The sequence below is a fragment of the Encephalitozoon hellem genome, chromosome V (assembly GCF_000277815.2).
Source record: "Encephalitozoon hellem ATCC 50504 chromosome V, complete sequence".
In the NCBI taxonomy this organism is placed as follows: Eukaryota; Fungi; Microsporidia; family Unikaryonidae; genus Encephalitozoon; species Encephalitozoon hellem.
This window is the reverse complement of record NC_018472.1, coordinates 137330-162844: the sequence shown is the minus strand read 5'-3', so window position 1 is coordinate 162844 and position 25515 is coordinate 137330. Positions and strand designations below refer to the sequence as shown.

At 42.5% G+C, this 25515-nt stretch overlaps 21 protein-coding genes across 21 annotated transcripts; 11 read left to right on the top strand and 10 right to left on the bottom strand.

The window, feature by feature from the left end:
• Positions 1-31: 31 nt before the first annotated feature.
• Positions 32-1699, top strand: EHEL_051300 (elongation factor 3; the record flags this gene model as incomplete). The annotated part of the gene is made up of 1 exon (XM_003887271.1): positions 32-1699. The coding sequence occupies one exon, from the start codon at positions 32-34 to the stop codon at positions 1697-1699; it is 1668 nt and encodes a 555-aa protein (XP_003887320.1).
• Positions 1700-2108: 409 nt separating this feature from the next.
• EHEL_051290 (uncharacterized protein) lies at positions 2109-2696 on the top strand (the record flags this gene model as incomplete). Its single annotated transcript, XM_003887270.1, has 1 exon — positions 2109-2696. One exon carries the CDS (start codon positions 2109-2111, stop codon positions 2694-2696), a length of 588 nt encoding a protein of 195 aa, XP_003887319.1.
• Positions 2697-2783: 87 nt separating this feature from the next.
• Positions 2784-3755, top strand: EHEL_051280 (uncharacterized protein; the record flags this gene model as incomplete). The annotated part of the gene is made up of 1 exon (XM_003887269.1): positions 2784-3755. The coding sequence occupies one exon, from the start codon at positions 2784-2786 to the stop codon at positions 3753-3755; it is 972 nt and encodes a 323-aa protein (XP_003887318.1).
• A 118-nt stretch (positions 3756-3873) lies between these two features.
• On the top strand, positions 3874-4578 carry EHEL_051270 (uncharacterized protein; the record flags this gene model as incomplete). Its single annotated transcript, XM_003887268.1, has 1 exon — positions 3874-4578. The coding sequence occupies one exon, from the start codon at positions 3874-3876 to the stop codon at positions 4576-4578; it is 705 nt and encodes a 234-aa protein (XP_003887317.1).
• A 176-nt stretch (positions 4579-4754) lies between these two features.
• EHEL_051265 (uncharacterized protein) lies at positions 4755-5021 on the top strand (the record flags this gene model as incomplete). The annotated part of the gene is made up of 1 exon (XM_059743506.1): positions 4755-5021. One exon carries the CDS (start codon positions 4755-4757, stop codon positions 5019-5021), a length of 267 nt encoding a protein of 88 aa, XP_059599489.1.
• Positions 5022-5173: 152 nt separating this feature from the next.
• On the bottom strand, positions 5174-5641 carry EHEL_051260 (uncharacterized protein; the record flags this gene model as incomplete). The annotated part of the gene is made up of 1 exon (XM_003887267.1): positions 5174-5641. One exon carries the CDS (start codon positions 5639-5641, stop codon positions 5174-5176), a length of 468 nt encoding a protein of 155 aa, XP_003887316.1.
• A 76-nt stretch (positions 5642-5717) lies between these two features.
• EHEL_051250 (uncharacterized protein) lies at positions 5718-8624 on the top strand (the record flags this gene model as incomplete). The annotated part of the gene is made up of 1 exon (XM_003887266.1): positions 5718-8624. One exon carries the CDS (start codon positions 5718-5720, stop codon positions 8622-8624), a length of 2907 nt encoding a protein of 968 aa, XP_003887315.1.
• A 90-nt stretch (positions 8625-8714) lies between these two features.
• EHEL_051240 (putative Cdc48 ATPase) lies at positions 8715-10235 on the bottom strand (the record flags this gene model as incomplete). Its single annotated transcript, XM_003887265.1, has 1 exon — positions 8715-10235. One exon carries the CDS (start codon positions 10233-10235, stop codon positions 8715-8717), a length of 1521 nt encoding a protein of 506 aa, XP_003887314.1.
• Positions 10236-10304: 69 nt separating this feature from the next.
• EHEL_051230 (pre-mRNA cleavage GTPase subunit) lies at positions 10305-11426 on the bottom strand (the record flags this gene model as incomplete). The annotated part of the gene is made up of 1 exon (XM_003887264.1): positions 10305-11426. The coding sequence occupies one exon, from the start codon at positions 11424-11426 to the stop codon at positions 10305-10307; it is 1122 nt and encodes a 373-aa protein (XP_003887313.1).
• Positions 11427-11482: 56 nt separating this feature from the next.
• Positions 11483-12496, bottom strand: EHEL_051220 (tyrosinyl-tRNA synthetase catalytic core domain-containing protein; the record flags this gene model as incomplete). Its single annotated transcript, XM_003887263.1, has 1 exon — positions 11483-12496. One exon carries the CDS (start codon positions 12494-12496, stop codon positions 11483-11485), a length of 1014 nt encoding a protein of 337 aa, XP_003887312.1.
• Positions 12497-12546: 50 nt separating this feature from the next.
• EHEL_051210 (putative DNA helicase) lies at positions 12547-14217 on the top strand (the record flags this gene model as incomplete). The annotated part of the gene is made up of 1 exon (XM_003887262.1): positions 12547-14217. One exon carries the CDS (start codon positions 12547-12549, stop codon positions 14215-14217), a length of 1671 nt encoding a protein of 556 aa, XP_003887311.1.
• A 78-nt stretch (positions 14218-14295) lies between these two features.
• Positions 14296-17448, bottom strand: EHEL_051200 (uncharacterized protein; the record flags this gene model as incomplete). Its single annotated transcript, XM_003887261.1, has 1 exon — positions 14296-17448. The coding sequence occupies one exon, from the start codon at positions 17446-17448 to the stop codon at positions 14296-14298; it is 3153 nt and encodes a 1050-aa protein (XP_003887310.1).
• Positions 17449-17514: 66 nt separating this feature from the next.
• EHEL_051190 (uncharacterized protein) lies at positions 17515-18021 on the top strand (the record flags this gene model as incomplete). Its single annotated transcript, XM_003887260.1, has 1 exon — positions 17515-18021. The coding sequence occupies one exon, from the start codon at positions 17515-17517 to the stop codon at positions 18019-18021; it is 507 nt and encodes a 168-aa protein (XP_003887309.1).
• Positions 18022-18082: 61 nt separating this feature from the next.
• Positions 18083-19246, top strand: EHEL_051180 (putative proteasome regulatory complex component; the record flags this gene model as incomplete). Its single annotated transcript, XM_003887259.1, has 1 exon — positions 18083-19246. One exon carries the CDS (start codon positions 18083-18085, stop codon positions 19244-19246), a length of 1164 nt encoding a protein of 387 aa, XP_003887308.1.
• Positions 19247-19258: 12 nt separating this feature from the next.
• Positions 19259-19522, bottom strand: EHEL_051175 (uncharacterized protein; the record flags this gene model as incomplete). Its single annotated transcript, XM_059743505.1, has 1 exon — positions 19259-19522. One exon carries the CDS (start codon positions 19520-19522, stop codon positions 19259-19261), a length of 264 nt encoding a protein of 87 aa, XP_059599488.1.
• Positions 19523-19566: 44 nt separating this feature from the next.
• On the bottom strand, positions 19567-20727 carry EHEL_051170 (putative RIO kinase; the record flags this gene model as incomplete). Its single annotated transcript, XM_003887258.1, has 1 exon — positions 19567-20727. The coding sequence occupies one exon, from the start codon at positions 20725-20727 to the stop codon at positions 19567-19569; it is 1161 nt and encodes a 386-aa protein (XP_003887307.1).
• A 73-nt stretch (positions 20728-20800) lies between these two features.
• Positions 20801-21124, top strand: EHEL_051160 (RNA pol Rpb4 domain-containing protein; the record flags this gene model as incomplete). Its single annotated transcript, XM_003887257.1, has 1 exon — positions 20801-21124. One exon carries the CDS (start codon positions 20801-20803, stop codon positions 21122-21124), a length of 324 nt encoding a protein of 107 aa, XP_003887306.1.
• Positions 21125-21169: 45 nt separating this feature from the next.
• EHEL_051150 (uncharacterized protein) lies at positions 21170-22369 on the bottom strand (the record flags this gene model as incomplete). Its single annotated transcript, XM_003887256.1, has 1 exon — positions 21170-22369. The coding sequence occupies one exon, from the start codon at positions 22367-22369 to the stop codon at positions 21170-21172; it is 1200 nt and encodes a 399-aa protein (XP_003887305.1).
• A 268-nt stretch (positions 22370-22637) lies between these two features.
• On the top strand, positions 22638-23387 carry EHEL_051140 (uncharacterized protein; the record flags this gene model as incomplete). Its single annotated transcript, XM_003887255.1, has 1 exon — positions 22638-23387. One exon carries the CDS (start codon positions 22638-22640, stop codon positions 23385-23387), a length of 750 nt encoding a protein of 249 aa, XP_003887304.1.
• An 80-nt stretch (positions 23388-23467) lies between these two features.
• EHEL_051130 (putative proliferating cell nuclear antigen) lies at positions 23468-24271 on the bottom strand (the record flags this gene model as incomplete). Its single annotated transcript, XM_003887254.1, has 1 exon — positions 23468-24271. One exon carries the CDS (start codon positions 24269-24271, stop codon positions 23468-23470), a length of 804 nt encoding a protein of 267 aa, XP_003887303.1.
• Positions 24272-24350: 79 nt separating this feature from the next.
• Positions 24351-25424, bottom strand: EHEL_051120 (putative centromere/microtubule binding protein 5; the record flags this gene model as incomplete). The annotated part of the gene is made up of 1 exon (XM_003887253.1): positions 24351-25424. The coding sequence occupies one exon, from the start codon at positions 25422-25424 to the stop codon at positions 24351-24353; it is 1074 nt and encodes a 357-aa protein (XP_003887302.1).
• Between the last annotated feature and the right edge of the window lie 91 nt (positions 25425-25515).

Sequence of the window (25515 nt, the reverse complement as noted above, 5' to 3'; positions counted from 1 at the left end):
GAATTCTTTTGCATAACCCACATTGGCATTGATGGACGCTGGCATCTCCTCTCTGAAATTGAAGTATCTAAGAAAGCTTGAAGAGTTTCCGTTCAGATCGAAAGAGGAGGCTGTTGGAATGGGCATGCAAACCTATGTGGTGGATTATGGAAGAAGCCTCATTCCATTGGAAACGCCATTTTCGATGAGGTCGGTGTCAAGCAGAAAGGAGACTTCCACAGCTGATGAGGAAGTAGAAGAAGACTGCCTATTGTCTTCGTCATCCTCAGGTGAAGATACTGATTCGGAAGAGTTTGGAGGAGACCTTCATCTAGTTATTGATCTTTTTGTGAAAGGAAAAGAGATTGTTAGAGAAGGGTCGCTCAGCATCATTAGGGGTAAAAAGTACGGGCTTGTGGGGAGAAACGGGATAGGCAAGACCACACTCCTGAAGGCAATTAGAAAAAGAAGGTTTGGGATTCCGAGAGGAATGAAAATCTACATGATAAGGCAAGATCTTGTTGGGGATGGAACTGTAGAGGATTTTGTCGGGGCTGGGGGCGAAAGGATATTGAATGGATTAGGATTCACTAAGGACATGGTTGGGAAAAATATAAGTGATTTAAGTGGGGGATGGAAGATGCGTGCACATTTGGCTAGAGCAATAAATACGGATCCTGATCTGCTACTGCTTGACGAGCCTACAAACTACCTGGACATCAGCGCCCTGAGCTGGCTAGAAAGGAAGATAAAGGAATTGAAGACTGTTATTATTGTGTCCCACGACAGGAACTTCCTTAACAATACCACTGAAATGACACTCCATTTGAATGACCTGAAGATTGATGTATACAAAGGAAATTACGAGAGCTTTGTGAAGCAAAGAAGAGAAAGGATGGTAACAGCCAAGAGGGAATATGAAAGTCAACTTGCAGTTAGGGAGCATGTTCAGTCTTTTATCGACAGGTTCAGATACAATGCAAAAAGAGCCTCTCTTGTTCAGAGCAAGATAAAGGCGCTTGCAAAGATGCCAACCCTTCTTCCCCCAAAGCAGGATGCGATCATCAAGTTCTCTTTTGCATCGACATCTTCCCAAGGCACATTGGTTGAGTTTTCTGATGTTGAGTTTTCTTATGGCCCCAGAAACATCCTTAAAGAGGTGAACATAAAAATCGATTCGAACTCAAGAGTAGTGGTGGTAGGGGCTAATGGGCAGGGTAAGAGTACGTTTCTCAAGCTTTTGGCAGGAAAGATTGAGGCCGTGGAGGGGAGTGTTATAAGAAACCCGGGGCTTAAGGTTGGATACTTTGCCCAGCACCATATTGATCATCTGAAGGTTAATGAGAATGTGCTTGACTTTATGATGAAGACATATTCGCAGGAGGAAAGCAGGCGTGCTCTTGCAGCATTTGGATTGAGTGTTGATAATCAACGCATTGGAACGCTTTCTGGAGGGCAAAAAAGCAGGCTGGGATTTGCAATCATCAATGGCCTGAAGCCAAATCTCCTGGTTCTGGACGAGCCTACAAATCATCTTGACATGGAGTCCATAGATGCATTAGCAGATGCACTTAGAAGATTTGACGGGGCTGTTGTTTGTGTAAGCCACGATCTAAACTTCATTGGGTCTACTTTCAAAGAAATATATGTTTGTGAAAACAACAGCATTAGGAGGTTCTATGGGGACATATTTGAGTATAAGAAAGGACTGAACGCTTAGATTAAAGACACTTACAATTTGTTTACTTATGGCTTCATTGAATCTTGCTTTCTTTTCTGAGCTCAGTTTCATGAGCTGTGCTTTCAGGTACTAACCATCCTTTCTTGCGAGGAAACTCATTTCTCAGGTGCCTCGGTGTAAGAAAGGATTCAAGCTGCTGCTTTATTTCTTCGAATTTCTTTCTGTTGTTCATCTATCAAATACATCCTTCAATTGTGTCTTATTCTTTGTTCTGAGGCACGGCCCTATTGAATTTCTTAGTGGAAGGTCATGTCTGACATTTGAATTGGTTTTAACCAATCAAGGGACTCGGCGGCACTTTCCATTGGGCCTGGAAGGATGCCATGAAGCTCAGCGTACTCCTTTCGATCTTTCTTTGTTTTTAAAATGAAAAGAATAGAGCCCCGAAATGATTAAACTATTGATTAATGGTTTTGTAGCAATGCTAGTTCTCTACAATGTTCTTCAGGCATTCAGGGCATGCAGGGAAGACAAGAGGGTCTATAGGAGATACAACAAGTATTTCATGGTTATTGCAGTGTTTCTTGTTCTAGACAATTTGTTTTCATTTGTACTTGACTTTGTGCCGTTCTACCAGCTGTTTAAGCTTATATTGGTTGCATGGATATCTATACCTGCATGCACAGGTGCTGTATTTGTTTACAAGTTTTACATTCGTGGGTTCATGGACAAGTATCAGAATGTTCTTGAGGAGATGGTTGAGAAAGCAAGGTCTGCTGTGTTCAGATACTTTAATGAGTGCTATGCGAAGGCTCAGAAGACCTATCGAGACCGCAAGGTTAGCGAGGTAGAAGAGGAGGCACTTGGAATAAAGAACGAAGGCGATGCCTCCAGGGCATCTCCAGATGACTCTAACATCGAGGATGTCTCTGATTCAGGGTTTTCAACTATCGATTCAACGATTGTAAACGAAGAAAAGCAAAACTCTAGCATTGATGTTAGGATGCCGGGAAAGCCTGTTGATGATGCTCAGTAGTAAAAATAAAGGCCTTTCTGTGAACAGCTTCTTTTGCAAGTTGTGAAGAAAAATTTTAATAGAGTAAGGAAGACTTTACTTACCCCGATGAGGACGATAAGAAGTGTAACAAAGGCAGCCTTCAAGGTTCTTGCCCATGGGATTAAGAAAGTTAAGCACAAGGCCAAAAGGTTGGTTTCCAGCACTGGAGTCGAAAAGGAACGCACTTCCAACTCTGTCGGGAAGCTTGAAGATGCTTTATTTTCTACAGAAACAGAGATAAGAAACTCCGAAGACTATCTCCCGGCCCACAAAGGCCTCCAAAGTGAAAGGCCCTTCAAGGGTCCTGTCTTTGTTGAGATGGGGCAGGACCCGGATCTACTGAATATTGGGCTCAGGAAGATAGGAAAAGATATCCTATTTCTGTATGACATAGATGACACTCTATACCATCGATCAAACAACCTCCAGGAGATGGAGATGGAGTTCCTTAAAAAGAAATATCTTTCCCTCAAGAATGATGGGGAAGACTCTTTTGAAGAGCAACTATCGCAGTCGTGTCTTTACTCGTCTCTTTTCTACAATCACGTTGGCATTTCTCTTGAAGAGTATTGGGAGATGATGTCTGAGTTTGACTATCTACAGTATCTTTCCCCAGATGTGAAACTGAGGAGCTTCCTTCTTTCCATGAAAAATGTCAGGAGGTGCTGCTTTACCAACGGGCCTAGCGATAGGGCAGAAAACATCCTCACAAAGCTGGGGATTCTGGATTGCTTTGAAGTTGTCATTTCCATAGGCAAGTACGACAAGACATTTTGCTGTAAACCTCTTGAAGAGTCATATAAATTTGTCGCAAAGGTTTTGGGAATAGAATGTCCTGGAAATGTTTATTTCTTTGATGATTCTGAAAAAAATATTTCCGGAGCAGAAAAAGCTGGATGGAATGGAGTGCTGATCACAGAGGATTGCAACATCATCGATGTCTCGTCCCAAGTGCTGCAGAGAATCAGGAAAGATGTTCACGGTTTTCACTTTCAGGAGGTTTCTGGGGCATCCCCTAGCAAGATGCCTTCAAACTGACCTTTATATTGCCTGTTTGTACCGCTTACAAAACAGGGTTTATTCGAAATAAACAGGTCGGTAATATTACATCCTTCTATTATGGAATCTATAAATTTTCCATAAAAACTTTTATCCCATGGAATTGCTGGAAGGAATGGATTTGCAAGAGCTTAGCGAAATTGGGAACCAAATAGTATCGCACAAGCATTCAACACTTTTGGCTGCATACTATCTCTTGATGGCTCTCAAGTCCCTTCTAGGGTCGCTGTCATATGGAAGCGAGGTTCAATTTTCTTTTGTAGAAAATATAAAGGAAACTTTCACAGATAAAGCTTTGTTTGACAAAGAGATTGCGCAGACAATAAAGAAAACGGAATCTAGCATTGATGAGCTTCTGAATAGAGTTGAAAAATGGGAAGATTCTATAGGCTTCATAGCGAACGAAAACTTAAGCCTCCCCGAGCTTCAAAACTTCGAGGAGCTTGGGTCTAGCATCTATCCCTACTTCATCTTTGCAGCTCGCAATCCAAAGAGTTGTGAGTCTGGAATAATTTGGGAAAAACTTCGGGCAATTGCTGCAGAATCGAGGAAGACTCTAGACATCTACAGCTCCACGGATGTTCTGAAGAAACTGCTGGATATAGGAAGCGAAATGTTGAGGTCTGAAGAGGTCAGATACCTTACCGAAAAGCCCTTTCTCTCAGTACCCGAATCAACTCCTCTCAGGCTGATGGAGGGTGTATCAGAAATATTGCAAGGGGACTACAACGAGTGGATATTCCCATACTTCGAGCTTTGCGGGATTTTGAGCCTACTCAGAATACTCACCTCGCCTTTCTAATATGCATTTTTCCTAAGTGTGCTGTATCGATCCATAAAGAAAAAAGCCTTGATCATTCCACCTTGAGTTCTAGGAGAGCTCTAAAAGCAGCGATTAATTAAACTAATTACAATATACCTCTGATTTTATTTGTCTAGAATTAACAAGATGACGTCTATGCGATGGATTGCGACCCCATGAAAGAGCTTGTTGAGGAAATAGAGGCTTTCCGAACAGATATAAAAAGAGACCTCAGGCTCGACGATGCTTTTCTGACAGACCAGGCAATAATTGATGCTATCGGCAACTGGGAGATCTTTTCGAAGATAATAAGTAGGGACTCGGAGAAGGAAAACAATCTGAAGATATTCGGCGATTCCATGGAAAGGATAAGTATCAATGACCCTGAGTCAGAAGCGTATGCTTTGGTAGAGAAGCTCAAAAGAATGCATCATCAGAATTGAATAAATCAATGACTCTTTTTTATTATTGAATCTCTTGATTCTTCGAATAGTTCATATGGATAGAGATAAGGATATGTCTGGGATTCCCAAAACTTTCTCATTAGTGTCTTTGTGATCTATCGACAGTCGGTTGCAGGTTTGAAGCAAAAGTTTTAATCTTCTCGGGTGATCTTTTCTGACTTGACTCTTTCCCAATCCGTGCTTAGAACAGTTCCTTCAGACTCGTAGAAAGACTTTTCCATTGCTCTTCTAACATCTTCTCCAGACCGCTGGTAAATCTTCCTGAGAAGATCCATCACGGAAGTATTTTCTTCATCTTCTGAATCATCCACAGTAATTTCCTTATTACCATCTTGGGACCGGCCTTCCGATCTCCCATTGATTCCGCCCCATCTTGATGCTTCGACCTTTCTGAGGTGAATTTCTATCCTTGACTTGGACTCACTAAGCTTAATATCTGGATGGACGTCCCTGTAAAGATCGACAGCAATGCCCTCAGATAGCCTAAGCTTCCTGGAATTCTCAAGCACAGGAGCTATCTGGAAGTCGTTTGGAGAGGGCTTATACACAAATATGATTGCACTATCTTTTGTTTCTGCAAAGTCATATGTAATTCTCATCTGTCCTTTGTTTATCCAACAAAATTTTTAGTGAAATAGTTGTAACTTATTCCGGTGGAACCCAGAAATTGTATCGATGCACTACGCAATAAGGACTATCAAGGATCCTAGCTCTGTAGTCTCTGGGTCAAAGATAGAATATGAGAAGAAACCGTGTATTGCCATATCAAAGGGGACAACTATAGAGGTGTATGGCCTGGACATGAGGCTTGTGGATATCATATACCCGAATGGATATGTAACTCTCATCGCTCCTGTGACATTTAGAAACTCTAAGATGTTCCTGATCGTTTGCAAAGGGGGAGAGTACGCCATAATGGATGGGAAACGATCCATTGTGGGTGGCAGAATGGCGACCGCATCAGTCTATACTAGATGTATCAGAACCTTAAAAAATCTTGTGTTCATTACAAGAAGCGGTATTGTTAGTGTGGCCACCATAGGAAACGATGGACTAATCTTCGGAGATGATGTAAATGATTTTGGATACTACAAGATCCTCGACTGCTTCTCTGGTAAAAACGACATTAGTTTTTTACTCGAGGACATCTCTGGAGATGTGTTCTACTCCAGATATCTGATGGCGTCTAGTAAGCCCAGGATGATTCTGAAAGAAAAGACTCTCCTCAAGAAAGGACTTGTGTTTGCAAGGCCTATAAGTGATGGATTGCTTCTTGTAGGTCGAGGGAAAGCTTATTACTATGCAAGAGGGAAGTTTGTGCTTGAAAGTGAATTTGCAAATCCTGGAGTCAAGAACAGCGTAGCGGCGGAAGGAGGCATTTTGCTTTCGATGGAGGATGGGGAAGTCATACGGGTTTCTTTGGAAAAGAGGATTCCTTTTGGTGGTGGAGCTTACAGTAACGAAGACATACACGAAGAGAATTTATATCTCAAGGCTGAGGTTCTAGGCAATCTTAGAGCTTGGTTCAGTGTGTTACTTCATCTTGAGGGGGAAATGTACTATGGGGGGTCGTGCTCTGGAAATTCCTACTATCTGAGAATAGCAAGGGAGATTAAGATTCTGAAAACATTTGAAAGCAATCCCTATCCATCATGCTTGTCATACTCTGGTGCTTCTTTCAGATATACCACGAAAAAATCTGTCAAGAAAATCACATATGCAGTTGACCTCATAGCAGAGCCAAAATACAATCTCGAAGGGGTTGTTCAAAGGTTTGGGATGGCAGATGGTGCCCTAATTGTGTCATATCCCAATGAAGGGAAAGCTCTTGGAGGATCCATGGACGGGAGAAGCTTCGATGAGATCCTAAATATACATGCCGACAATTACTGCTGCTTCAACACCAGGAGCCATGTGTTTTGCTTGAGAGAGAAAAATGTCACAGGATTGGAAATAAGGGACATAGTCCTGTCTTCATTCTATCAAGGCTTATGCGCTGTGTTCACAAGAGACAGATTCCTCAAAATGATATGTCTTGAAACAATGGAATGCATCAGGTCTGTTGAATGCCCGTATGAGGTTAGTCTCCTCCACCTCAGCAGCTGCCTGTTTATATCTACATACTATGATGAGCTCGTTATCATGGACAAGCTTCTCCGAGTTTTACATAAAAGAAGGCAAAGGGTTCTAAAATCGGCATCTGTTGTGGGCAATAGACTTTTCTTCAGTGATATGTATGGAGTAGGGTATGAAGCCATATGTAAAAAAGAATTTAAGGCAGGCCTCGATGGTGTTTCATCGGCACTAAAGAAACTTGAAGAAGAAGACAAGTGGGAACTTTTAGATATCAAGCCTTCGTTTTTTTCGGACTGCATGGTTGAGATTATGGTTCCTGTCGGAAGACACATAATGGGAATAGGTAGGTCTACCGTATTTGTGGATACCCAGGACTTCTCATGCTATAGATGTTCTCTCGAGGGAATATCCTATGGTTTTATGGCAGACCAGCTATATGTTTCTATAGGAAAGTCCATCTATAAATGCCATCTAGAACCCATTCCAAAGATAAAGATCTCCACAGAGGACAGACTGCAAGGGGCAGAACCTGGAAGAACATATGTTCTAAAGTTTTCTGTCACAAGCCAGGGAAAAGAGATCATTGGGATGGTGAACCCGGTTCTCAGCATTGATAACGAAGCAGTCATTAATTCACACCTTACACTGAAAACAGGAGGTCATGCATACAACTTGCTCCTTCAGGACGAGATATTAATGGACGGGAGGTTTCTAACAAAGCACTACTTTGCCACTGTAAGCAACCTCTCAGGTGAAGGCAACCTTTCAAAGCTCTCTATGTTCTCCATAAAAGACAGTGCCATCAAGCTAATCTACGAAAGCACGGATGAAGGTGTTGTGTATGCACTGGATGCCAGCGAAGACTATTTAGTGACACATAGAGGCCATACTGTATATGTATATAAGAGGCAAGCCCAAATTCTTGTGGAACTATGTGTAATGAGGATAGATTTTACTCCGTACAAGATAACCATGCATAGAGATAGGATTGCTTGCTCGTGTCTCTACAGATCCTTTGGAGTCTTTAAATTTAACCAGGAAACCAACCATCTGTCCTTGGACTTTCTTTCCAGCAGTAAGGATCAAGTGGAGTCCATGGTGTTTGGCCTAGGAGGTCTTATAGTGGCAACTACAAATGGAAAGATTCTGTTTCTGAACAAGGACTACAACATAGAGACTTTTTCCATCGAGGATAGAGTAACAAGCATGTGCTCGGGAACCCTATCATTGCAACGATCTAATACCATTTATTTCACAACAAAAAATGGCAGTGTAGGGATACTAATACCCCTTAACCTTAACAAAAAAGACCTTGAAGCTTTGCTAGATTTAGAAAGATATGCCAATGAGCTGGCGCCTTTCCACCAGGACAAGACATCCAATGTCATAGACATTACCATGGTAAACAATATGAGCAACGCCGATTTAGAGAGTTTTATTTCTACTAGAAAGTATGATAGAGACAGATTAGTTGCCATACTGAGTGAGATCAACTCTTTGTACTAGAAATAAATCCATTTTGTTTTAGAAAATGCTTTTGCTTGCATAGTATCTGTCTCTAGCCACATCAGGCGTAGGTGCTTGCAAAGTAGACACTCACCTGAAGTCCTTGGTAACTCTTGCAGCACCCAATGCTTCTATGATGTTTTCCTTGGTTATGACAAGGGTCTCTGCATCGAAATTGTGTTTCAGACACAATATTGCTGCATCTCTGATCAACCCCGCTATCTCCGCTCCACTAAAGCCTTCCAGATCTAACTCTTCGAGATCGAAAGGCTCTATCGGGATTCCTTTTGTACACTTCTTGAATATATCGACACACCCTTCTTTGGATGGTAGTGGGACCTTAAGAATCTTATCAAACCTTCCAGGCCTTAATATGGCCTTGTCGATGCTTTCAATCCGGTTGGTGGCTCCAATCACATACACATCTCCTCTATCGTCAAGCCCATCCAAGAGTGTCAGTATCTGGTTGACTATACGGCTAGTAAACTCGTTCCCGTTTCTCTCCCCGCAGAGAGAGTCTATCTCGTCAAAAAACAGGACACAGGGCTGCAATTGCTTGGCTTTGTCAAACAGCTTTCTTATTTCCTTTTCAGAATCCCCAACATACTTGCTTATGAGCTCCGGCCCCTTAATGCTTAGGAAATTACAGTGGCTCATGTTCGACACAGCTCTGACAAGCAATGTTTTCCCGCATCCAGGAGGGCCATAAAGAAGGATTCCTGAGGGCCTTGTAATCCCAAGCTTGTGAAACTTCTCTGGAAACCTTGATGGAAAGATTATGCTCATGTTAAGCTCATCCTTGACGTCCTCAAGCGACCCTATACTGTCAAATGTGATCTCAGTGCCCTTCCACTTCATTTCTTTAAGTGCCATTTCCAGGTCTATCATCCTGAGAGTCAGAGATCCATCAGACACAGCTTTCGTCGAAGCAATCTTCAGAGTCCTCTTCAAGTCTCGAGCGACAAACCCAGGCATCAGCTTTGCAAGCTCCATCCAGTCAACTTCTTGGCACTTCATCCTGTCGGCAAGACTAACTAGAATATCCCTTCTCTCGGATACAGTTGGTATCTTGACAAGTAGCGAGTTATCAAATTTGTTAAGGCTTTCGTTTATGAATGCAGGGTTTCGGGCGGTGGCAATGACAATAGATTTCCCTCTATGGTTTTCAAGGTACTCAGAAAGTTGGGATATCACCTTCTTGTCATCTTCTCCAAGCATGTCTATGTCCTCAATGAGTATGATGGACTTCTCAAGCAGAGAAGATTTCCTGAACGACTCCCGAAGCTCTTTATCTGAGTCAAGACACGCCTTGATGATGGGGACTTTGTACTCCTGGCTGATACAGTTCACAAGAAACGTCTTGCCAACCCCAGAAACCCCGTGCAGTAAGAGAGTGCTAGGCGGGTGAATCCCAATCTCATCGTAGGAGGCCTTAGAAAATAACGGGTTGTACACAAGCTCAGTTATCTTTGGCAATAAGTACTTTATTCCTCCCACTTTGTGAAGCGGGGGATATTCATGGTCAATCTTCAAGCTTTCATTCAAGTGAGAGGTAATGTATTTGTCTCTAAGAACAGAGCTTGCATCTCTTCCTGGATTCTTTCTGTTCATCCGAGGGATACTTGGATTCATGAATTTTCATAGGACATACTGGAAAGATGTAATTTTATTTAAGACAGGCTAATACTCAATATGCTTGAGATCGCCTTGGATCAGAAAGGTGTACTTGGGAAGTCTTGGCTGAGTGCACAGTATCTTGAATGAATTTGCATCAATCACAACTACATATCCGAGAACCGGAGACCCTGCAACATCTTCTATCTCTCTGGCCTCGGAAATCCCTAGCACAGAATTCTCAGCAATCTCCACCTCAGAAGCTTCCACACACCCAACCTTTCTTGTGCTCCCCAATGGCAAAGCGCTAATCGGCGCAACATACATCTCTCCTATCCTCACGATCCTCCATTTGTACTTCACATTAAATGTAAAAGGTGTATACTCGTTATTAACTCCTTTGAAGTATCTGGATATGCTTCTTCCAACCTCTTTTTCCTCGACAAACCCACTTCTGTTTATCATAAGCTTTTCCGCTATCACGTCTAAAGAGTGATATAGCCTTTCGTTTCCTACAACAACAACCCTGTCGACCTCAAATCTCTTTATTAATGTGTTATAAAATGCAGACGTGCCCTCTGGACAAAGTATCAGGTGAAGATCTTCAATGTTCTTGGCCTTTATAGCCTCCTGTAGCTTAGTTGTTTGAAGGTCGTACAGCTCCATGTTCGTTATTTCCGTAGACCCATAGTAGAATGACAATGGATTCTTCAGCCGGAGTCCTTCAATGCAATCTATCAGTGTATCCACATGTATTGTGCTCAGTGCTCCGGGAAACACATTTCCCCGAGACGGATCTATTTCTGTAAATAGCACCTTCTTACCCATCCTTATAAAGAAGTTAATCAGCGTGAAGCAGAATGTAGACCTTCCATTCCCTATAACCATAAACGTCCTAAGCTTGCTGTAGTCAAATCCATTTTTAGAAAAGAAGCTTAGGATGTTGAATATCAGGGGGACGTTCGTTGTATCAGATACATACTGAAGGTCGCATACACCTTCAACCTTAAGCCTGCACCCAGAAAACGTGAATATGAATGTCTTTGTATCCTTGAATGCATACCACTTCTCGCTGAGTAGCTCCTGCCCCTTGACCTCTGCCAATCCAGACACAACCATCACCTTCAACTTCTGTGTTTCGTTGACCTCAATCCTGAACTCCTGGTTTGGCCAAAGGCGAATCTCCATCACAGGGTATGCAGGATTTGTTTTTAATAAACAAGTAGGAAACATTCAGCAATACTTTAATCGTAGGCCTGCTTGACCATCGTTAAATCTTTCTCCATCTCCTCCCGTATGGGCCTTATAATGCTGTCAATAAGCCGCGCTGCATTACTCTTGAGGTCTCCAGGATGTATGGACTTACTTGAAAACTCGTCCTCGAAATCCTGGTACTTTTCAAAGATCTTTTCCTTTCCATCTTTATCAGTGATCCTAATCTTTTCTCCCTTAACCTCAAAGATAGGAAATATGATATGCGAAAAAATCTTCATCAGCCCGTTCTCTTTGTTCCCCTCCTCACAGAAGCACTTCTTTATCTTCTTCCATATGGCTTCCTTAGAATCCATAAGATCAATTTTTGAAAGATCGTCAGAGCTGCTCATTTTTTCAGAGTTCAGCCCAGGAAGCATCGGACTCATTAGGTGTATTCTCTTCTCGTAGTTGAGAAGCGGCAAGTACTTTCTAGCATACGTGAATATCTTCCTTTGATCAACTCCTCCAAACTGTGCATCCACAGACATATGGACTTCATCAAGAGCCTGCATTGCTGGATACACTAGAGAGCTTACCATGGGATTCTCCACCTGCTTAACAACCTGTGCCCCTGCTTTCTTAGCATCGTGCTCAGATGTTATTGACAGAATCTTATACAAGTCCATGACATATTCGTTTGACTTCTGGAATTCGCTGCCCTTGATAAACTGAATTCTGTTAAGGTCAACACCCAGCATTTTCAACGAGGATTTGATCAGCTTTTCATAGTATACACATCTGTACTCAACCTTTTCAATAGGCGCCTTGAGATTATCCAAAAACCCATGAATGTCTGCAAACAGGATCTTCACATTACATCCAGCATCTACAAAGTCCCTCACCTTCATCAGGGGAACTAGATAGGCTATGTGTGGCTTTCCCGTTATAGCCGTTCCCCAGTATATATTCAGATCTCTTTCAGAGAGAATTTTCTTTAGCTCCTCGAGACCAAGAACCTCCTGAAGGTTTCTTGTAATCAGATGAAGTTTCTGCTCGACACTCATTCCAATGGGTTTTGAAATATAGAATTTCATCCGATCTGGGGGAGGTGAAAATGGATTCCGAGAAGAAACTGTATTTAGAACATCTGCAGAAGGGACTGAAAGAGGCTATGGAGGCACAGGAGAAGCAGAATCCAGTAACTAGGATAAGATGCAAACTTGTTTCGGTGGAGAAAAAGTCAAACGTCCATCTATATTCTCTGAGGATTGTAACAATGTCGAAGAGAGGCAAGATATCCAGAGTACTGAGAGAAGAGGAAAAGCTGTTTATAGAGACTCCAGATGGGCCACTGAAATGTACCATTGTGGAGGTTGATAGAGATGTGGTTAGGGTTGCCGGGTATGGAAAGCTCAAAGGTAGCAATTTTGAGGCAGTCCTAGATCCTAAATACAACTCCAAGACCTTGCTAGATAGTCTTGGAAAATTCATAGAGTCTGGAAAGTCCTTTAGCGACTTCATAATAAAATCCTGGAGAGCAAATAGCGGATTAGAGAAGAACTCCTTGGAATTCAGTAAAGCACCTGAGGCTGGAAAATTGAGTTTATATGATACCTCGCTGAATGAAAGTCAAAAAAGGGCAGTAGAGACAATAGGACTCAATGTCCCGTACAAAATACTTGGTCCTCCGGGGACTGGGAAGACAAGGACAGTGGTGGAGATAATATCGCAACTTTTGACGGCAAAAAATAGGGTTCTTGTGTGTGGGCCAAGCAATGTGTCAGTTGACAACATCATAGAAAGATTTTTGAAGAGTAAGTACTTCCTGCACAATGCACCTTCCTTTTATCGTCTAGGGAGTTCTCTGAAGGGATTAAGCCACTTGAACCTTGACTCGCTAGCAAAGTCGCATACAAAGTTCATGAAGGAAGAAAAAAATGACAGGAACTTCTATAGGGACAGAAAAGAGAAACAGAAGGAGTTTATGAAGGAGAAGCAGACCAGCTCCTCCGTTGTGTTTGCCACTCTTTTCTCCTCTCTTAAAGAAAGGACAAGGTTCGACTGGGTTTTGATTGATGAGGCATGCCAGGCGTCGGAGGTGGAATCCTTCCTTGCAGTCGTCAAGGGTAAAATGTTCATTCTCATAGGAGATCCTATGCAGCTATGCCCTGAAACATCCTCTTTGTATGAGACTCTTGCCCTTCCAGTAGTGCTTCTGAATGAGCAGTACAGAATGCCTTCGGGTCTCATGAGGTTTAGCAACGATATGTTCTATAGAGGTGAAATCAAAAGTGCCACAAGAGAGCATAAGGCTACATTTGGTGAAAGCCCGATCCTGTTTGTTGACACACAGTACTTTGAGCTTTATGAGAGCAACGATGTTTCGAAATCAAATGTAGGGGAAGCAATGATAGTTAAAAGCATTGTTGAGATCCTCAAAGGAGAGGAGGTCGGGATCATAGCGCCCTACACCTCTCAAGTTCTGCTTTTGCAGGAAATAGTAGATGTGGAGGTCTCCACGGTAGACGGGTTCCAGGGACAAGAGAGAGACTACATAATACTGACGCTAGTAAGATGTAATGACAGAGAAGAGTTTGGGTTCCTCGACAATGAAAAAAGGCTTAACGTTGCCCTGACTCGATGTAAAAAAGGACTAGTGATTGTTGGTGATTCCAGGACATTTAGAAGATCGGATATCTTCCAGAAATTGTTTAAGTTCCTAAAGGCCAACTCTTTATGCCTAGACCCTGAGACATTAAAGGAGTTCATCAGAGCGAGGCAATAGGTGTTCATAGCAGGTGTCCGCAAAGACAAAGAAGTCTTTAATGAAGGAAAACTAAAAGTTATAGGTGTGAGCCACTGTTCACGACACATCCTCTATGGGCCTCCTACATATCGGGCAGCTGTTTCTTGTTCCTGTTGCAACCCATTTTGCAATACATCTGGCATGGAACTTATTCTTGCATGTCTTGCATTGATTACATGGGAATGAGGAATCGTGGATATCTATGACAAGATAGCATATAGGGCATTCCTTGTGGCCGGAGATCTTCTCGTCGATATTAACTTTCCATAGCCCTATGATTTCCATAAACTTCGAACATTTCTTGATCATTTCGTTAATCTTAAGGTTTAGAAGACTTTTTTTCCCGATTTCGGAGGCAAACACAGGTTTTCTGTAGGGATAGTCTGAAGGGATGGAGATCAAGGCTTTAAACAACGTGCCACCTGCCTCGTAAGAAATCCTAATATCAAATCCATTCGTAAGCTTCTGGGCCCTAACTGTAACGTCTGCTATGGTTCTAGAGGCCTCTTTTAATATAAGAGGGTCCAAATCCACCTCCATCCTTGGAACGGCAGAGAAGAGGCTTGGAAACAAAAAGGCAAACAGGGATCTTTGTTCAAGATCTGCATTCTGAAGAAACTCTTTCCATTCCTCCTTTTCTTTGATCATCTTCTCAAAAAAGGCATTAACTCTAATGTTTCTGACAACTAGTAATGAATTCAGGAGGAAGTCCCAAAACAAATTTACAGACCCAAGGAAGCATTCCCGAAGAAGGTCATAGACTTCTCCATCAATCGAGTTTACATCCAGCCTCGATATGCTGTACATGTTGAGTATGGAGTCTGCTATAAGATTGTAGATTTTTCTCAGTAGCGGGGAATAAATAGCATATCTTTCTTTGTGGTACTCTTTTCTTGATAGGAGCCGATCCCTCTCAATCATCTGCACTACATCTTCCATGCTAAGAGTTTTAAGGTTCCTGAAGCTTGATTTTGCAAGAGACATCAGAAGATCATCGTCTATAGTCTCTTCTTTTACAGAAGGGCGGGTAGTTTGGTCTGGTAAAGATGCCTCAGTAAAGTCTATTGGAAAACCCTTCTTAGATGCATCCTCAAGAATACTCACAGCGCAAGCCAAAGCTTCGTTGCTGAGGTAGGAAAAGTCAATAAATGCAGTGAACTGTGCAGGTGCACCGTGTTTTCTAAGGACATAGTCAATCGCACGCGGCCCTCCGCCATGAAGAAGTTCTTTAAGTTTCCTATTGCCACATCTTTTTGATGCAAGGCCCAGATCGAAGAATACCTTTTCTACAAAATGCTGGTTTCCCCCTAACTCTGTGCTCCTCCATTCCTCAATCGCAAGCTTATCCTGAAGAATAGCCTCATGTAGGCCTTTCTTTCCAGGAAGCCCCTTATTTCTCAGGCTCTTGTCTAAAGATTCGTCCTCATCATCGCACATAGCATCCAAAAGAAGAAGCAGAAATGCCTCACCGGCTCCTGCATACATATCTGCATATACGTCTCTGAGACCTAGTACACCATTGCTTTTTTCTCTGATCCCGACGTCTCTATAAAAGCACTCATCTAGATCGTAGAACGAGCTTGTGTAACTGGTGCTAATTGGAATCTTTGCAGAGGACAGATAGGAAATGACTGCATTGTACAGCATGCCTCTATCAATTACCCCGTTCTCGATCATTTCTCCTATAAACTTAGAGTCCAGATAGCTCTTCAGAATTCTATTATAGTCAACATCTCTAGGCTTAGATATCCTATTTCCAAGCCTATAATAGAAGTCAAGGTCCAATGCAGGGGGGATATCCGAAGATAAATAGACCTCCATCATGGACTTGTTGTCATAAGAAGACATCAGAGATCTTAAAAAATCCAGGTCTTTGCACACAGGGATGAAGAGGTGAAGATTGTCTTTGCATATAGTCTTTCTTATTTTTTCTTCGCCTACCTCTTCGGGATATTTCAATACCAGGGGAAGAAGATCGCAGTCGAACGATGAGCCCAACACGTAGTCTTTCGGCAAAACATTCACAGAGTGCTGGAAGACCTCTTCTATTTCCTTCTTAGTAAACTCACATGGATCAAGCTCCACCCCAAGAATGTCTCCTCTTATTATTTTTCTTTTCCCGCTAAGCCCGCAGAGGGAGGATAGAAGTGCTTTGAGGATGCTTTCTCTTCCATCAGAGCCAACATGCTCGTGGATCCCTGGCTTATCAGATGGGTCTCTTGGTAAGCTTTCCATACTCAACCTAGAAACAGTCTCTTCCAAGTTCTGATTCCTTTCGAAATGGATACTTATCGCATTTTCAATCAGTCTGTTGACTGTTTCAAAGCTCACATTCTCGTTCAGGAACTGGAAATCGTCAAGGAACTCAAGAATGCATAGCCCTTCGATAGAACCACACTCTAGATATCTCTTCACATATCCCTTCTTGTCATTGATCTTGGGAAAGACTATTCTGAGAGAATCAACATTTCTCACAAGCACATTATCACAGACATCCAACTTCTCTACTGCCTTAGAAAGCATCTCACTATCAAGATACTTCCCATCACTCTCAATACACTCTGGTAAGGAATTAAATATGTCTATGAGGAGCCTCCATTTGAGGTTCATGAGACTTGGCCCTTTTATCATGACAATCTTTTCATAAAGCCCCTCAATTCTCCCTAGCTCTTTGCACAACTTGTAGACCTCTCTTAGCTCCCTATTCGAATTTAGATTCAGGTACTTGATGTTTTCCGCAACCATTTTCGAGTAGTTCCTTCTTCCCTTCTTCACTAGTAGCTGTGAGCATATCAACCCAAGAACAGGGTTTTCCTCGAAGTTCACCATCTGTGCAAACTCGTCCTCTATCTCTTCGATATCAATAAACTCGCTGAAGATCTTCTTCGAAATATCATACTCCGGATTCTCTATGAATCCGTAAAGCCAGATGGAAAGCACTCTCTTGAACTTGGACTTATCATCCATGGAGGAAAGAAGCTTGTAGAGCACATCGACTGATAGATTTCTGATTTGCGGATCCTGTGATTTTATGGTGTCCTCTATCGTTTCCAACAGTGTGTCTATGTTTCCTTCTACATCGACACTGCTCAGTATATCCCTCAGCTCATGAAGCCCCCGGATCTTTGTCTTGTCATTCTTCTTTCCGACCATAGAAACTACTTCGTAGAGCCTGGGATCGAACTGCACGTTCTCTGAAAATGGATTCATCTAGGGTGCAAAACCCATATCCTTTTTCGTAAACATCAAAGTTGTGAAGTGCTGGGGGATCCCTGGATGTATAGTTTATTCACATGGCTTCTTTTGGCTTCGAAGATTCTTTGCTTTTCATGCGAGATAGTTTCCACAGACCACTCAAAAAGTATTGTAAGATATACAAGTACACATCCAGCCCCGCACTTTCTTGCAGTCGAGTATCCCCTGAATGTGGTGCCGCACCTGATATCTTTACCTGTGTATAGGGTTATTGAGGAGAAGTCATCGACTATTGTTATTTTCCGCCTGGAAGGTAAAAGTGTACTGGACGTTCTCTGTGAGAAGAATCTGTGTAGGGTCTGGGAATGCTCTCCTTACATAGAAGAAGGTGTTGAGATAAAGGCTGTGGGGGTTATTGGAAACAGAGTTGTTTGGAAGAATAGTGTTGTGGATTGGATAGTGGTTCCGGACTTTACCATGCAGTTTGTGGCATTCAATAGCTTTGGAATACTCCTTACCCTGATAATGAAAGTATACTGCAATCCAGAGAATGTTTTCAGGAAGTCAAGAAAAAATACTAAGAATTAAATGTTTCTACAGAGCTATTGTTTTTTGAATGGATTTTTGCGCGGCGGGGCAGCCCTTGGCAATGGAGGATCTTTTGGAAAAGGAGAGGAAGGCCAGGGTCAAGAATGACTATGAAGCACTTCTGAAGATATTTGAGGACCTCATGGGCCTTTGCAGGTCTGATGAGGAGCTTGCAGGGCTTACCCGGGTTCTCACAATAAAGAGAGGCCAAAACAGAATGGCTATCAAATGGATGGTCAGGCAACTGTTTGAAAGAAAGAAAGGGGAGCAAGGGTTTGTTGAGTTCTTCTGCCTGGTCCTACGAGACGTGATTGAGGGAAGGATTTTTCTTGAGGAGGAAAGGATATACATAACAAAAGAGCTTAAGGAGAGATACGAATCGTCTGGAGATGTCAAGAGTGCACTGGATGTGATCATAAATGTTCCTGTGGAGACATTTACAATGGTCAAGGAGAGTGCTGTGGTCAACTACCAACTGGAGCAGTTAAGGCTTTGCGTCAGGAATCACGATTGGATAAGGGCCGATATAACCATGAAGAAGATCAGAGGAAAGTACTTTGAGGAGAGCGGTACTGTGGAAGAGAAGATTAAGTTCTACGAGCTTATTGTGCTGCTTCATCTTGGGCAGAGGAACTATTTCAACGCATCAAATGTGTACTATACTCTCAGCAAGCTTGGGGAGAACTCCACCAGCTATGTTGTTCTAAGCTCATTCTTCTGCATTCTGGCAACGTGCGAAACAGAGATGGAAGACGTAGTATGCAAGAGGGCTGATATGCTGAGAAAGCTGAGCGAGGACAAGAACAACGACGAGGTTGTTAGGTCTATTGTAAATAGATTCCTGTCTAAGATTGTTATGGACAAGTCTATGATCAACGAAATTCAGCAAGCTTTTTCCTCTGCCTTGGATGTATCTATCTACTTGAATGATCTTGTTTCTGCAATCGATGAGCACAACTTCAGGATTGTTGAGAGGTTCTACTCGTCCATCTCTATCCAGGAGATCTCCTTGGTGATGCAAAGCTCCGCAGAGGACATTGTTAAGAAGATTTCTTTTATGGTCAACAATGGATTTGCAAAATGTAAGATCAATCAGAAGACAGAGATTATTGAGTTTGGAAAGAGAAAGTGGAATGACAGCGTCGACGATGTAATGAGTAAGTTGATCAAGTGCAACCATCTTATACATAAGGAGCGTCTAAATCTCTCTATTAAAAAAAGCTAATCTTGATCCACTTTATTTTCTAAGATACAGATCTTCACCAAGCACCCTTGCTCTCGGCTTTATCATTCTCTGTAGCGATCTGATCGTCCGAAAAATCTCTTCGTTGCTACATCCTTTGCAGAGGCCTACAATTGTCTCATCAAGGAAGTATCTGTATCCGGGATCCGCTTTATACTTCGAATTTGCCTTCACGATCTTCTTTGCTTCCTCTATATGCTCTTTCTTCGGTCTTGTTTCGGAGCTTATGAAGATCTTGTCCAGATCTGCAGCAATCATATGGGCTCAAGCTAGAATAAAGGATTTAATGTTTAGCTATGCCATCATCTTCTCTTCTTCTTCATTCCTATGTACTTCTTGAATATTTTCTTTTTCTCCTTCTTACTGATCCTCGATGCCCTTCTGATTCTATTCATTTCTTTCACAGTCTTCTTCCTTTTCTTCTTCTCTTCCTTTGCATCCTCAGTATTTTCTATCTCCATGGCCTCAAGTCTTGTGTCGGAATTCTCAATCTCATCTTCACTGGCATCGGAATACTCCAAAGACATTTCTGTCTTTCCGTAGTCCTTTTTTTCCACACTAAAGGCTGCAAGATCCTCCAGGTTTCCAACCTCAGAGACTCGGGACGGAATGAAAACATCCTTGACTATGTCCATGTCTTTCAAATACGGTGGAATAACGTTTCCAGTAATCTCCTCAAATAGATCGTTCCCTCTAATCACCTCCACACCCTTTTTGCTAAAGAAGTTGTTAATGTTGTTTATATCCATTATTAAAAAGCTCTGGGCATTGTCGTGGTCAATCTCCACGCTCTGCCCTACATCAATCACATAAACCACCCCTTCAAAGTACAGAAGATTGAATTCTGATAGATCTGCATGCACAAGCCCCGCTCTTTTATACATGCTTCTTATCACCTCTACACACTGCAGATAGCACCCCATAATGTCTTCTATTATTGCATCCCGTAGCTTGGGTGCAACCACCTCATGATTCCCAACCCGTGACATTATGAGAATGTTATTCTTGAGATATATCGGCTCCGGAGAGGGAATCCCTGCATTGTTCAAACGCTTAAGATTCCTCACTTCTTTCTCAGCCCACACCTTGATTAGCTTACGTGAATTCGATGTGCAGAACCTCTGGAATCTTTTCTCGCTTCTTATGTATCTTTCTCTGTCTCTAAAAGACATGATGGATGTCTTGAAGATCTTCACAACTACAGGAATCATCTGCTCCAAGTTATCTGCCTCCTCAGCCTCAACGTATTTATTTTTGATGAATTTGCTACACAGCGCCGTACTTGCTTCGGCAAGATAGACATTGGATTCTTTTCCAGTGCAGAGGCTTCCCTCGAGGTTGGATAGCTTTCCTCTGTCCTCCAACTTCTCCAATACCTTCAATGTTTTCTTGTCAAGGACCTTATCCACCGTCGCTCTATCAGACTTGTCCTTCCTTCTTTTTTCTCCTCTGGTTTCCTTCATTTTTCATGGGTATAGGCTCCAGGCTTTGCAACGATTCCATCCCAATAAATTAACATTTCCACTCATACACCCGATGAAGACAAATAGTAAGCCCACGCTGTTGTCAAAGCTGGAGGCACTCGATGTAATCAACAGGTCCTTAGAAACTCACAGCAGCCACTCAGAGTTTTTGGAAAAAGTGCAACTGTACTGTACTTCCTCTATGGCCAAGACCAGGGCTCAAAAAGTCAAGCAGGCACTTACAGAAATGGGATTGACAGAGTTCGAGGCCATACAGCTACTCGACTTCAATCCTAAGTCTATTGTTTGCCTTCAGCTTGTGATCGAGGACATGGAAGAAAGATTCACTGAGGACGCCCTCATCGGAATATTAGATCTGTTCAACGACAACGAATAAATGCCTTTGGATACATAAACAAACTTCCTTGGACTGAGCTCAGCTTCAATTTTGGAAAAAGTCAGAGTCAATAAGATGATGAACTACTTCCAAATTACATTTGATACTTAGTACAATGCAATCAAGCATTCTGTTCCCGAGCTGTTTGCGACTCTTCTCATCAAGTATATGCTCGGCAAGTCTGTTTCTACATACAACCATTATCTCCTCCTCTCCATCCCACAGCAGCAACCTCAAAACCTTAACTCTTTCTATCTCAGGGGAGCTGCATGTACACTTCCCGTTTATCCCCCCGTCTTCCAGTCCGCAGGCTCTACAGAAGAATATCACCATTCCTTCCTGTGGCCCATATCTTTTTATCCAAGCCCTGACTCTGTATATTCCAGGCCCACAGATACTCTTAATATTAACCAGGCTGTACCTCGCTATCCTTTCCGGCGTTTTAATCTCCATCTGATTACACGCAGAGCCCCATAGATATCCCTTTTTTTTCGACTCAAGATGCTTCCAAAGAGTCGTGCCCTCTCCTATTTCTGCAATGCTTCCTTTGCTCGACTCAGACAAACTTGCATATATACAGTGGCCTACCTCGTCTGCTTTCAAGTTCCTAATCCTGTATCGCCCTCCAATCTCGCACTTCTCTGCCTCATCCGCAAAACGCCCCCACGTCTTCACAATCAAGACCATGTCCTTCGGATACTCCTCTGCACCTCCCAAGCCCTGAAGTTTATTCTTACCAAAGTCCACAAACTTCAAAAGAACCAGGTTGGTTCTCTCCCTCTGCTTGTCTACCAGCTCGCCACTGAAATTGAAGTATTTTCCCTCCTCTATCTCTGACACCTCTCTCTCCTTTACAAAACCCTTTCTGTTCTGATGGAAAAACTCTACAAGTTGCCGGACTCTTTCGCTGATAGTATCGTCTAGGCATCCATACGGCGTAAAAACCACCTCGACGTTGTTTTTGCGATCAGTCACTGCCCTAAATTCATCGTAGAGCTTTAGATTGCCTATCCTCACAACATCTCCAACACAGAAGCCTTTGGAAAACGTTTTCTTCGGACTGAATATCTTCACAGATAATTTTTTCATGCTTTCATCAATCACGTCCAATGTCATCATGAAATCCTTCCCTCTGCATCTTCTCCACTCTAGCCAGTCAACAACCACTCCGTAGACCGTGTGATATTTATTCCTCTCCATGTCGGAAATCATTACGCCTTCTCTCCCGTCATCCTCTTTCTGCATAAGGCTTTCCGCTCACAAACTCTAATGTGCAGAAGTAGATCATCATCAATCTAGAAATCTCATCATATGGACTCAAAGATTGAAAGCAACTCCTCTGGCACATTAATTAAAACATCCCGATTGATTGAAATTAAAACATTCCAAGATTACTTTCAGGTACATTAACCTTTTATAAACGCCTTCAAGAAATGATAATTAAACATCTAAAAATTTGCAATTGTATTAAATATTTCCACAAAAGTATTTAAGGAACCTTAAAATCGATTCCATGGAATTACTAGCACTACTGGGAATATTCACGTTTGTAGCCTGCGAAGTTAGTTTAAAAATACAAAAGCGTCCTGTCCATGTCTCCTGCCATTACGATGAACATATATTTGCGAACTACATCGACGATCTCAGTATATTCAATCCTCCATGCGAAGATAATGAAATGATCTCTAAAGAACTGTACTTTAACAAAGTGTACAACGGCATATGTGTGCCTGCATACAAAGAGGCCGGAGAAGTGATAACAAAAGAAAGGCAAAAATACATTTTTGATGTCCTTAACTTCCTCTACGACTTCTGTAGTACTAGAAAATACGAGCTGGCTGCCGTAACGGCCCTGGTGATGCATAACACATCCTACCTGAGAGTTTTTGAAGGCCCTGGATATAGTGAGTTTAGGCCCCGAGGGATATTCCAGATATATGGCAAAGAGAACTATGAGCTTTTGGAAAAGATATCTTTCTTCTATCACGATTATTCGAAGGTTCCAGAGAGAGCCGGGTTCCTCAACATACATGTCCTCGTGGATCTCACATGCTTCTGGTTGCACATATCATATGGCAAGAAAACCGAAATAGGCCTTGACGATGCCCTGGAGATATGTAATTCCGTGCAGTGGAGAGTCCTTTCCAACAAGTGGAACTATACTTCTTCTGTGGTTAAAGATGCCGAAGAAAAATACAAAATTCAGAATGAACTCTATGAGAAACTACGTACGATTATCTATGTAAACTACTATAGGAATTGAGTACTAAATAAATGTCATGGATATAGCAGTCTAGGAAATCTTACGGCTTGGCCTAGATACATTCATATTCAAATGGTTTTTTAATAATCGTTCTCGAACTTAGGAGCTACATAAAGCTTCATGTGTGCAAAATCATCCATGCAAAGACCAAAAAAGACGGGCTTCCCAGATCCAAGAGATATCTTCACATCCTTGCATAGCGGAACAACTTTGCTAATCAAGTTGACATACTTCATGGCAATCTCCTGGGTTATAAGCTCCTTGGCATCAATCTTTATTCCTTCGCGGGCAGGCGATTCCTCAAAACTCATCGATGCATCTGCATGCTCACCCGTTTGGAAGAACATTAGGGTCTTGTTTTCTGCTTGAACCCCAACAACATCTCCAAAAGTACCCACAAGCCTAGGAACATACATAAATTCATCGGCAGGTATGGTTGCAGACGCATCAAACTCAAACTCAGGGACATTGTAGGCTTCAGTGTCAGACGAAAATAGCTTCAGCTTGAAGCTCAGCACATTCCCTTCCCTGATGTTCTTGACATTCAGGGTCGTCGTCGCATCGTCACACTCCAGCCTAAATATCCCTCCTCCCTCAACACTCATCCCCTTGATTATCTTAGTGAATGTCTTGAGCTGAACCCCAATCACCAGTTCCCTGTCACATCGATACTTCGTGAACATCGCTGACGATAGAAATATGTCTGCAAAGGCTACATGCGTTACATCCATCACCTGGATCAACAGCCCTCTTTCCGTCGCCTTTATATCCGCCGTCTCCACAATCTCATTTAGGCTCTCCAATATTCTTTTCATCAACGATAGAGAATCAGTTTGTACTCCATCCTTACCCTTTTCCCTCGCAGTTAACTCTAGTTCAAACATCCAAGGGTAAATTTTTAACTGCCAAATCCTTCAGGACAGTAGTCCTAACAGATTCAATAAAAATCTAAAGCAGGAAACGTTATTCACTTAGTATTTCATACTCGTTTTTGAATCCCCAGCTCCTTGGATATAGGTCTTTCTCCATAATAACTCTTTTGGTTCTGCATACAAGCCCATGGTCAATGATACTCATCTCAGGGCTACTTACAAGAGCAACCCCGAGGGCAACAGCTTCTCCTTTCGTGGTGATGATCACAACCTCCCTCCCCACATCAATGTCTCTATCAAACCTAAGAACACCCATGATGCTTAGCTTTGCTCCATAGCATATGGCATTAACACAGCTGTCCTTGATCATGATCCGGGGATACCCTACAAGAAGACTCTCCAAAGGACGTATCACTCTCCTAATCACCCTTTCATCCTTCGTCGAATTGAATATATACACTGCATCCAGCAAATCGTGTAATGTAAAGATATCCTTTTCAGAGGTTCTCCCACTTCTTATTCTTCTAAGCTCCTTCATCCTAGCACCACATCCCATCAATATTCCTATGTGGGTGCACAGTGTCCTAACATATGTCCCCGCCTCGCACGATACCTTGAAGAGCCCAACCCTCTTCTCTTTACTAAATTCGAGAATGTCGATCTCATAAATGTTTCTTATTCGAAGCTCTCTTTTGACCGCACACATCAATGGTGGCCTTTGGAACAACGACCCTGTCAGCTTCTTACTTGCCCTGCGGAACCCATCCTCATCCGGTTCTTCTAGAAACTCAATGACACACACATACTCCTTTCCCAAAGACTGCTGGCTTTTTGTCAGCCGCGTCGCCCGGTCAATACAAATCGTAAGCACCCCGCTTACTTGGGGATCTAGCGTTCCGCTGTGCCCAGTCTTTTCGCACTTCAGTATCTCCTTCACCCATGTCACAACCTCGTGGGAACTTGGATTCGATGACTTGTCCAAATTAACAATCCCATACTTGATATACTCCCCAATTTTCCTGTTTAGAGGCATGCTCCCACATCCAAAAGGCGTGTAGTGGTTTGTCCTTACAATCATCTTGTCCATATCTGCTAGAAGCAGATCCCAGGCCCCCGGCATACCTGTCCCGCCTCCAGAAATAGGACACTCAAGGCTTTCAGTCATTCTAGGGCCACCATCAAAGAGAAAAATTTTACTTTTGGAGAACGCCGGTACTGTTACTTCTTCGGGACGTTACAACTCTGGACACAAATAA